This window comes from Cyprinus carpio, chromosome B22 (genome assembly GCF_018340385.1).
Source record: "Cyprinus carpio isolate SPL01 chromosome B22, ASM1834038v1, whole genome shotgun sequence".
Taxonomy (NCBI): domain Eukaryota; kingdom Metazoa; phylum Chordata; class Actinopteri; order Cypriniformes; family Cyprinidae; genus Cyprinus; species Cyprinus carpio.
Window position 1 is genome coordinate 32,526,746 of NC_056618.1, and position 12,472 is coordinate 32,539,217.

General features: G+C 36.9%; 1 protein-coding gene across 1 annotated transcript in view; it reads right to left on the reverse strand.

The window, feature by feature from the left end:
• LOC109094447 (NACHT, LRR and PYD domains-containing protein 3-like) overlaps nucleotides 1-2,613 on the reverse strand; it is a 54,195-nt gene extending 51,582 nt beyond the window's left edge. The window contains exons 1-4 of the mRNA XM_042748896.1: nucleotides 2,477-2,613; nucleotides 2,086-2,146; nucleotides 1,381-1,479; nucleotides 1,199-1,259 (exon numbers count right to left, since the gene is read on the reverse strand). Coding sequence (XP_042604830.1) covers nucleotides 1,199-1,259; nucleotides 1,381-1,479; nucleotides 2,086-2,138 — 213 coding nt within the window. The 5' untranslated portion in view covers nucleotides 2,139-2,146; nucleotides 2,477-2,613. The remainder of the gene's footprint in view (nucleotides 1-1,198; nucleotides 1,260-1,380; nucleotides 1,480-2,085; nucleotides 2,147-2,476) is intronic.
• Nucleotides 2,614-12,472: the final 9,859 nt, after the last annotated feature.

Here is a 12,472-nt window from a genome sequence, read left to right on the forward strand (position 1 = left end):
ATGTCATATCCTAATTAAATTAATTAATTTTAGATTTTTCACGAAGGATTAAACTGTGATGTCTTCTTTTGATTATTGAATTATCAAAATAATGTGAAAGAATTATTCTAATTAGAATAAGTCTAATTACCTGTACCGATTGATGACTGCATCGATAAAAATTGATTGACATTGATTAACAGTAGGTGCGTTTACATGGACACTTTTTGCTTCCATCGGAATGAATTCATTTTGACTGACGAATCCGAACGTAGTGTTTACATGAACGCTAAATAAAGTAATCGGGTTGATATGGGTGTTTATATGTCACAAGCTTCTGATCGGATTTACTCTTTTGACGTGCACACTGCATGAATATACAGAGTTTCCCGCTGCTGTCGCATACTGTTTTAAAAAGCACACGTGATATTTATCTACTTCGGGTCCTAATTAGGCGATGACCAGCACATGAACTGTTGTGCTGCTTAACGTTACTAAAAAAAAAAAAAAAAAGTAGTAAAAGTGCCCCTTCCCGCACCCAAAACTAGTCGTCTGTTGATGAGAGTCTTAAACAAGGACTGGTGGGACGTGGTCCTGTTCAACTTCACATACGCTGAGTTAAAGGGGAGTTTTATAATGACAGGACACTTTATTTATGACACTTTATTCGCGTGGAAGAACACCTCATTCAGCGCGTCATACGTCATTACGCTTATTTCTTTGTAAGTGAGTGTGCATGGTAATTTCTTTGTTGGTTTTTTTTTTAGTTCGATTGTTTGTTTGTATGTCTTGTTGGGATTACAAAAGGAATAAACCACCCCTTACAATCCGCTCAAAATTTTAGTCAGATCTGGCCAATTCAATCCGATTGACGTGTTTACATGTGACTTTTTTATTCTGATTGTGCTTCTAGTCCTATTACGATCGGATTAGTAGGGTCCATGTAAACGCAGCTTCTGTTTGATTTTGGTGTTTTTGTCTTAGTTTTTTATTGTGGTTGTCCCATGGCCAGACTACAGGGGCGCTGTAGAGCAGCACTGACACAAACACTCACACACAGAAATCCAGGTTTTGTTCATGGAGGGGATTCAGAAACACATGCACTAGGCCTATCAACAACGCCCCCTGAGCCTATTACAAGCTATGTTTTTGGTCCCCACTATGTAATAAAAACAAACACACACACACACACACACACACACACACACACAAAACCAACCTTGAAAATGGAGTCTAAGTTCTTCTTTGCTGTATGTGAATCTGGTCCTTTATGTTTTTGACTGTAGTTAAACAAATATTGAATATTTTTGTAAACATGTAGTAATGTATTTAATACACATCGGTAAATGAATGAATATCATAAATATCAAATACGTATATTTCTTATAAACTAAAAAACACCTCAGATCAGCAGATGTGTCTCCCAAACTGAAATGATATTGATGAATCATTGACCAGTCACTCTTCATGGATACACAGCTGGGTTCATTCTGCCACAGACTGAAAGAAAAGAAAAGAAGAAGAAAGTTACGTGACACACAGCCAAGTATGGTGACCCAATTTGTGCTCTTCATTTAACCCATCCAAAGTGCACACACACAGCAGTGAACACACACCCAGAGCAGTGGGCAGCCATTTATGCTGCGGCACCCGGGGAGCAGTTGGGGGTTCGGTGCCTTGCTCAAGGGCACCTCAGTCATGGTGTTGCCGGCCCGAGACTCAAACCCACAACCTTAGGGTTAGGAGTCAAACTCTCTAACCACTAGGACACGACTTCCCCTAAATATAACAGCAATACAAACAGTTTCTGTAAATCTCACTCTGCTCTGACAGAAACACCTTCACTGTTTCAACCTCCCTTTAATGTTCATCTTTCACTTGAGGAGTCTGTTGTGACTTGAGAGTTAAAAGATTAAAGTATTATTTTTCTATGAATAAAAGGAATCTGCCCCATGTGCTCTTTTCATTCATATATTATAGAATAAAATGGACCAATACACACATATAGATAAAGACACAGAAACATCCAGCAGCAACAGAGACACCTGGTGACAATATCCATAACACACCACACCTACAGTATATATGACACTCATAATATCTCACCTGGACTCAACAGAAGAGTCTTCCTCTCTGCAGAGATTCATTCTGGAGGCCATGGTTTATTCTAAAAGTAGATCCAGATGTTGATCCACAGAGTCAGTTATGAATCAGCGATTAATCAATCTCAGTAGTCAGACCACAGCACTGACTTGAAAATTTTATTTTTGACATTTACACAGAATCAAATTATACACAAACATCATAACAAATTTAGACAAGCACTTAAACTGAAAGTAAATGTTTAATCTGACGATTTACAGACTCTGTGTTTTTTCTCCTAACGTCTTTTAAACTACTTTAAAAATATCTGACACTGCTTATTGATTTACTTAAATTTAAACCAGTCAAGATCTATATTGGCTATCAAAGATGATTGTGGAAATGTAATACTCACTGTGCTTTTCTCTCTTAGGGTGTGCTCACACTAGGCACAGTTGTCTGAACCGAGCCTGAACATGATTATCCCCCTCCCCCACTGGCATGCACTCACATTTGCTCAAACTTTCCGGGCCGGCCCAAGTTTACATCACCCTTGTGAAAAAGAAGTGCACTTAAGTATACTTTTATAAAGTGTACTTAATGCGGAAAAAAATATACTTTAAAAGAACACACATAAGTGCAAATTAAATGTTATTTTCAATGCTTAAATAAATTGTATTTGTAATTAATTTCAAATGTATCACATTTTAAAGTTATACTAAATGCAATAAGTTGAACTTTTGATATATTTTTTAAACCACTTAAGTGGGACTTTTTAGTACATCTTTATATGTACAATTTTATGTTCATAATTGCTTCTAGTGTCTTTAAAATATGGTTAAAGTGTACTACTAATGTACTGAAAAGCAATTAATGTGAACTAAAATACACTTTAATGTCAGTTAACAATACACAAAAACGCTTTTTGCTGATGCACAAGAAAAACCCAACACTATACACATTTACAACACTTCAACTCACTTATTAGAAAGAGTCTGGAGAACAATGCAAAATCACTTACAAACAAAAGTACCTAATCTCGGCATTATAGAAAACATTCTGTAAGATGGTATAAGCCCGTTTCCTCATTGGGGACCTCAAAATGTCTACAAGGTCATAATTTACTGGTATTACTATCCTGGTGGAGTCAAAGATTACTAATACACAAACATACTTAATACAAAAAAATAAAGAAAGGAAATTATCATCCCATGTACAACAAATGAGACCTTATTGTAAAACATTACCAAAGTGGGTTACTTGTATCCCTGGTTTCACAGACCAGGCTTAAGACCAGCCCCAGACTGAAAGAAAATTGCACTGACTGATCTTTAAAAATATCAGTGCCTTTGTTTTGACACAAGATGCACACCAGTAATGTTTTTTTAAGGCATGTTAATGAAAATGACATAAAAGTCCTTATTGAACTATGTTCTTGGCTAATTCTAAGTCCTGTCTGTGAAACCAGGCCATTAGTTCTCAAACCTTTACTAGCACCAACATTAAAGTTTTCTTCTAAAATCTTACTCAAGCATTAGTGAATGCAAGTTTGACTAAATAAATAAATTAATAATAAAAATAACTCCAAATGAACTTGCTGGGAAGTGCTGTTTATCTGTTTCCCAGAAGCTCTCCATTGGCAGTAAACATCACGTCATGACACTGCACATTCTCCACATTCTGTGTGAATGGAAAATGTACCAAAGTGGCTGGAAAGTCCGAAAAATTTCCTTGAGGGAAGAAAAAAAAAAAAAAAAAAACAGTAGAAAAATCATTGTAATAAAACATATCCAGTCATTATAAATGGTTCAGTTGAGTAAAAGCAATAGACATAGTTGCAGTTTAAAGTTTATACACACCTTGCTGTATCTGTAAAAATATACCAAAAAATAGATAAATGTCCCAAATTTATTTTACATTTTAAATATAAAAAAATAATAAAAAATACTCCTCTTGCCTTGCAAGCTTCTCTCACTCATCTTCATGAAGGATGTTCCTGTATGTACCACGGCTGGCACAGAAAAGCTACTGTCCTCATCCTTTGGTTTGTTACCTGTAAAATATATGATGATTAGAGGGGGGTCTGTAAATGCACAGAAGGAAATATATTACTTGCAAATGGAAAAGATTCAAATTAGTTAAAATCTATAGGTATACTTAATATAGCACTTTTAGATCATCATGTGTGATCAGGATGAGCTAACTGGGCAACAATTCATTAAAAACTTCTAACATTAACTCTTCAGTACTGGTCTGTGTCTCCACACTGTAACTTATCTCCAGTAACAAATAATACATATTTATATTACAATATTATATCTCACTCTTCAAATGCAAAAAAAAAAAAGAAAGAAAAAGAAACAGCAGCATTATTTTTATAGGTGGCTGATAAATGTAATATTACTGGTGGTTATAATATTGATTATGTTCATTAAATATTACAAGATCAGATCTTTGAATTTTGTTCAGTAGCATTAAATTTTATCTTAATCCGTTTAGTTACAATAAAATATTGTATTTTCAGCAGCCAATTTTTTGACGTAGTATTTTGGCGCATGCGCATTAAACAAAAGACGTGTGTGGTTACGTATTATTTCAAGCTTTCCATTTCTATTCAAGTTGTTCTAATTCATTGTGTAGTTAGTCCAAAGACTATGGTTAGACTCATTCACCTAACTAAAAGTCATTTTTACAGTGCAGTGTAGCCTACATTAGAAACCAAATGTAGGCTATTTGATTGCAAATTAATTTGGTTTAGATTTTTACATTTTTGCTTGCAATTAATGCACTTAAATGTGTGTTTAAGTGACTTAGAACAGCATAATAATATTGAAAGTATTCTGTACACAGATGTAAATTACAGTACTATTACATACAAAATACAGTACTCTCATAAATGACACTGTATGTCAAACAGTATGTAGAAATATAAACTATAGAGTTAATAGTGCAGGAGCTGGTGATGAAAATTTCAACAAAAAGTTTTATTGGAGTATACTGTATAAGAAAGTGTATTAAAGTCTATTTATATTAATTACATTAATGCACATAGTATGTATTATAGAATAAACAGTAATACATTTAAAATACATTAACAAATGTAATTTTGGAGAACACACTTATGTTGAAATTAAAATCAATTATTTTACCTGTGCTTTAGTATATTGATAAATATATCAAAATAAGTGTACTTTTTTAAAACACAATAAAATCATAATTATGTAAAATGTATGTTTAAGTAATACTTAATTAGACATTATCATTTTTATAAAATGCACTTAAGTATGTTAAGACCTATTGCCATTAAATTGTACTCTCTTTAAGTACACTTAAGTGGCCTTTAATTTAAATTATATTATATTTTCTGCAACTGCACTTTTTTTAAAAAAAGCATACATTTATGTTCGTACTCTGTTTGAATAATATACCAATACTTTATAGTATCACACCCTACATAGCGAGCAAACAATATTTCTGGGTAAATAACAGGGGTGAGAGGGAGTGAGGAGCTGGGAGCTCAACACACTGCCACTCCAGGCAGCTGCGCAGCTGGTCTCCTCTTCTGCTGCAGTTCTCCCCAGAGTCAGAAGTTTACATGAAAACACTGTATATTTCCCTCTATTGTCAAAATCTAACACCCGCGAAAACACAGATCGTTAGCGCCTATTTTACCTCATTGTTATGCAAATTAGCTCGCGCACGCTCTTACAATAAGTACAGGATTGTTCTCAGTTTAATGCACATCTTAATGATTGAAAATGACTTATTTTAAAACGTAATTCAAAGACTGAATGTCTAGTTTGGCGGTTAGTGTACCCTGTGATTCTATAGTCTGCATTTATTTTAAACAGACAAATAATCAGCAATTAACTTGTACTTAGCCTACACAAAAATTAAACTTTCATATATTTTAGATTCATTGCACACCAACTGAAATATTTCAGGTCTTTTATTGTTTTAATACTGATGATTTTGGCATACAGCTCATGAAAACCCAAAATTCCTATCTCAAAAAATTAGCATATCATGGAAAGGTTCTCTAAACGAACTATTAATCTAATCATCTGAATCAACTATTAACTCTAAAACACCTGCAAAAAGATTCCTGAGGCTTTTAAAAACTCCCAGCCTGGGTTCATTACTCAAAACGGCAATCATGGGTAAGACTGCCGACCTGACTGCTGTCCAGAAGGCCATCTTTGACACCCTCAAGCGAGAGGGTAAGACACAGAAAGAAATTTCTGAACGAATAGGCTGTTCCCAGAGTGATTGCTGTATCAAGGCACCTCAGTGGGAAGTCTGTGGGAAGGAAAAAGTGTGGCAAAAAACGCTGCGCAACGAGAAGAGGTGACCGGGACCCTGAGGAAGATTGTGGAGAAGGACCTATTCCAGACCTTGGGGGGACCTGCGGAAGCAGTGGACTGAGTCTGGAGTAGAAACATCCAGAGCCACCGTGCACAGGCGTGTGCTTTTGAACCAGAAACAGCGGCAGAAGCGCCTGACCTGGGCTACAGAGAAGCAGGACTGGACTGTTGCTCAGTGGTCCAACGTACTTTTTTTTTCGGATGAAAGCAAATTTTGCATGTCATTCGGAAATCAAGGTGCCAGAGTCTGGAGGAAGACTGGGGAGAAGGAAATGCCAAAATGCCTTAAGTCCAGTGTTAAGTACCCACAGTCAGTGATGGTCTGGGGTGCCATGTCAGCTGCTGGTGTTGGTCCACTGTGTTTTATCAAGGGCAGGGTCAATGCAGCTAGCTATCAGGAGATTTTGGAGCACTTCATGCTTCCATCTGCTGAAAAGCTTTATGGAGATGAAGATTTCGTTTTTCAGCACGACCTGGCACCTGCTCACAGTGCCAAAACCACTGGTAAATGGTTAACTGACCATGGTATTACTGTGCTCAATTGGCCTGCCAACTCTCCTGACCTGAACCCCATAGAGAATCTGTGGGATATTGTGAAGAGAAAGTTGAGAGACGCAAGACCCAACACTCTGGATGAGCTTAAGGCCGCTATCGAAGCATCCTGGGCCTCCATAACACCTCAGCAGTGCCACAGGCTGATTGCCTCCATGCCACGCCGCATTGAAGCAGTCATTTCTGCAAAAGGATTCCCAACCAAGTATTGAGTGCATAACTGAACATAATTATTTGAAGGTTGACTTTTTTGTATTAAAAACACTTTTCTTTTATTGGTCGGATATGAAATATGCTAATTTTTTGAGATAGGAATTTTGGGTTTTCATGAGCTGTATGCCCAAATCATCAGTATTAAAACAATAAAAGACCTGAAATATTTCAGTTGGTGTGCAATGAATCTAAAATATATGAAAGTTTAATTTTTATCATTACATTATGAAAGATAATGAACTTTTTCACAATATGCTAATTTTTTGAGAAGGACCTGTATTTCAGTTTCAGACCCTGCAGCAGCAGGCCCCTGATCACGGCCAGGTGAAAGCAGTGACAGTGAGGTGGATGTGACAGTGAGACAAGGTGAGCTTTTAGCGGAATTGCCTGTTTTAACACTTAGTAATTATTAATTAAGTGTTAAGAGGAAATAAGCAAAATGGGTACATTGTTATTGTACACATTTAAACTTTAAAGGGATAGTTCACCAAAAAATTAAAATTCTGTCATCATTTACTCTCCCTCAAGTTGTTTCAAACCTGTATGATTTCCTTTCTTCTGCTTTTAGTAAACTTAAACTTGTAAAGAACTATTTAAGATCAACAATGTCCCAGGATAGACTGAACAGCCTTGCCATACTCTCTGTAGAAAGTCAGTTGGCCAAAAAACTGGACTTTAAAGACCTGATCAGCAAATTTGCGCATGCAAAGACCCGTCAATGGGCATTCAGTAAAAACTGACATTATTTAGTTTCTGTTTATTAATGTTCAGACCAAAGTTTTTTCTCATTTGTTATGGTCATTGTTCAGAACAGCTTTACAGTATATTTGATTTAGTCCAGGTTTGGACCTGCTAGACCTTTTGTCATCTCAGTAAGTAGTAGTACTTTTGACAATAAAACAAAAATATATTAATCAGAGTGTGGCTTATTTTGTTTACATTTTAAGTGTTTTTATGATGAAAATGCAATACCCCACCCATTGGTATCACTATGGTATTTGGTACGGGGGGCCAGCAAGATGGTTTGTACCCAGGGCCCAAAATTTGGTGCTACGCCCCTGCCTGGAGTAGATATTTATGTTAAAACAATGTCAATGCTCGATGATGCATTTGGAGCTCACCTTTCTTTTCAAAAAACTGGGTGAGCAACTGCTTGCCCTCATTTGCCTTTCTCTCTTTAATCTTCTTTTCTTTTCATTTTTGAGCCCCTGATTTTCCTTTCTTAAGGAAAGGCATGACTCTTCCCGTCTTCCTAGTTCATATCACGGCTAACTCCAGCTCCTGTCTCATTAACTGATTCACCGCAGGTCCGCAGCAGAAGCACCTGACATGCGGGTTGTTCCATTTACATTAATTTGAGAGGGGTGGTGGGACCCTGCACAGCATGAAAATGACTTTTTTTTATACCAAACCAGTGCCTAACTAACAGTTTAGTTTTGCACAGGAACATTTGTATTTGTACATAAATGCTATACAAATGTTAGTGCATGTATATGTATGTATAGAAAACTGACTTCTAAGGGGCCCCCCACTGCCTCGGGCCCTGGGTACTCGGTACCCTTTACCCCCCCAGTCCGACGCCCCTGGCGGCACGGTATCTTTGTTTCCAGGTGGAAGTTAAAGAAAGCGACATACACGTCTACCAGAAATCCTGTATAATTCAACCAATCCGATGACTGGCAGGCGGCTATGGTAAGGGGTTTGACATTTTACGACTAGGTGTCGAGTGCTGTCAATCACAACACACACTGGCCCAGCTAACCAATCACAACACAGCACATTTCATATTTCAGAAGGCGGTCTTCATTTGATACAGAAACTTTTCTTGCCGTTCATGCCAGACTGGGGAGAGATGTGTTATAATGAGAAAATGCCTTTAGAGTTGACCAAATTAAGTTAATAATGCGTATTACTAATCAAAAATTAAGTTTTGATATATTTACGGTAGGAATATTTACAAAATATAATCATGTAACATGATCTTTACTTAATATCCTAATGATTTTTGGCATAATAGAAACTTCATAATCAATTTGACTCATACAATGTATTATGTAAAACTGAAAAAAATAACCCGTAATTAATACAATAAAAAAAAAAAAAAAAAACTTTAGATAAGCTGAAAGCACTGTATATTTAACAGGTATTTTCTGAAGTATTATGATTAAACACCTTAACCATAAAAAAAAAGTAAATAAAAGATGAAATGTAACATGACTGGCACTAAAAGATCTCTCAAGATCTCAACTTATTACAATCCAGACTTTAATGATTTAATACAAAACCATTTATTAGGAAATAGCAGGTTTTGATGTCGATGTTTTATTGAAAATAGTGTGAAGTCACCGTTGTTAAGCACCATTTGCTGACCTTGACTTTTTAATGTCAGTTTTTCTCTGTCTGCTGTAAATGTGTTTCTAAAGCACATTTGTTGTAGCAAAAATTGTGAGAGAAAATCAGTGGTCTGATTCACTGATCTCATCCGGAGTCTTATCTCTGAGTTAGTGTTGCATTATTTTACAGCGGTCTTGTGATGTGACAGTTTTTTAAAGGGGTGGTTGACTGCTTTTATTCTACGCTTGATCGTGTTTATGGGATGCAGTCTAGCATGTGTTAATGCTTCGTTAAAAACAACAACAACAACAAAAAGAAACATTATTTTTCACAAAATGTACCATTATTCTAAACCGAATGTATATGTACAGGTGCTGGTCATATAATTAGAATATCATCAAAGAGTTGATTTATTTCATTAATTCCATTCAAAAAGTGAAACTTGTATAATATGTTCATTCATTACACACAGACTCATATTTTTTAAAATGTTTATTTCTTTTAATTTTGATGATTATAACTGACAACTAAGGAAAATCCCAAATTCAGTATCTCAGAAAATTAGAATATAACTTAAGACCAATACAAAGAAAGGATTTTTAGAAATCTTGGCCAACTAAAAAGTATAAAAAAGATAATTAATGAGCATGTACAGCACTCAATACTTAGTTGGGGCTGCTTTTGCCTGAATACTGCAGCAATGTGGCGTGGCATGGAGTCGATCAATCTGTGGCACTGCTCAGGTGTTAGAGAGCCCCAGGTTGCTCTGATAGTGGCCTTCAGCTCTTCTGCATTGTTTGGGTCTGGCATATCACATCTTCCTCTTCACAATACCCCATAGATTTTCTGTGGGGTTAAGGTCAGGCGAGTTTGCTGGCCATTTAAGAACAGGGATACCATGGTCCTTAAACCAGGTACTGGTAGCTTTGGCGCTGTGTGTAGGTGCCAAGTCCTGTTGGAAAATGAAATCTGCATCTCCATAAAGTTGGTCAGCAGCAGGAAGCATGAAGTGCTATAAAACTTACTGGTATACGGCTGTGTTGACCTTGGACCTCAGAAAACACAGTGAACCAACACCAGCAGATGACATGGCACCGCAAACCATCACTGACTGTGGAAACTTTACACTGGACCTCAAGCAACGTGGACTGTGTGCCTCTCCTCTCTTCCTCCAGACTCTGGGACCCTGATTTCCAAAGGAAATTCAAAATTTACTTTCATCAGAGCACATAACTTTGGACTACTCAGCAGCAGTCCAGTCTTTTTTGAAGCGAGACGCTTCTGACGCTGTCTGTTGTTCAAGAGTGGCTTGACAAGGAATGCAACAGCTGAAACCCATGTCTTGCATATGTCTGTGCGTAGTGGTTCTTGAAGCACTGACTCCAGCTGCAGTCCACTCTTTGTGAATCTCCCCCACATTTCTGAATGGGTTTTGTTTCACAATCCTCTCCAGGGTTCGGTTATCCCTATTGCTTGTATACATTTTTTCTACCACATCTTTTCCTTCCCTTCGCCTCTCTATTAATGTGCTTGGACACAGAGCGCTCTGTGAACAGCCAGCCCTCTTTTGCAATGACCTTTTTGTGTCTTGCCCTCCTTGTGCAAGGTGTCAATGGTCGTCTTTTTGGACAACTGTCAAGTCAGCAGTCTTCCCCATGATTGTGTAGCCTACAGAACTAGACTGAGAGACCATTTAAAGGCTTTGCAGGTGTTTTGAGTTAATTAACTGATTAGAGTATGGCACCAGGTGTCTTCAATATTAAACCTTTTCACAATATTCTAATTTTCTGAGATACTGAATTTGGGATTTTCCTTAGTTGTCAGTTATTAAACATCAAAATTAAAAGAAATAAACATTTGAAATATATCAGTCTGTGTGTAATGAATAAATATAATATACAAGTTTCACTTTTTGAACAGAATTAGTGAAATAAATCAACTTTTTGATGATATTCTAATTATATGACCAGCACCTGTATGTATCTATCTTTATGCATTCATATCTGTCTGTCTATCTATACATGTCTATATCTATCTAGTGAATATTAGACAGACAGGTAGACATAGATAGATAGATAGATAAGATAGACAGACAGACAGACAGACAGATAGATGATTTAAAACAATGTGTAGTATATTCTCTCACACACCCACACACACACACACAGATCAGCCACAACACTAAAACGCTGAAAGTTTAAGTAAATAACATTTGATTATATCGTTACAACGGCATCTGTCAAGGGGTGAAATTTTTAGGCAGGGAGTGAACAGTCAGTAACAGTGGGGGGATAATGCATCGTGAAATCTGAAAGGATGCTACAACAAAGCTATCAAAAGCAGACACCGACACATGCAAACCAATTTACGTTCATGAGTGTATGCCATTATCCTAGAGAATGAAGCTGAAAAAGACGCAGGAAAATATATATGAGTATCATCGGCATACATGAAAAAAAAACTCCATAATTCTTAAAGATGGCACCCTTCAGTAGCATTTATAAAGAAAATAAGACTGGGGCAAGAATTGAACCCTGTGGCACCCCACATGCAAGTGGGTGTGAGGATGAACTATGTTGGTCAACTGAAACACTAAATCTTCTACTTGTTAGAAAAGATTGAATGAGGAAAAGATCCATGAGAAAAAGTTGTCTGTTGCTCGCCTGGAGACATCGCTGTGAGCAGCCTCAGCATGGGCCAGTCCCAGGCAGGCGATGCAGTGCTTGTACTGGTCCGGTAGCCATCAGATGCGGTGAAGAAGTTACTGAACTACCATTATCTTGTAAGGTTTCAGGATTTTGGAGAAGGGAAAGAGTTCCCACAGCGATGCTTTGCAATCTAGAGTGAATGCTTGAAAGAAAACCACATTGTAATGCGGTGCTGCCGGAGCTTGAAATAGACAATTGGTGGGTTTCAACATATACACACACACACACATATACATATAG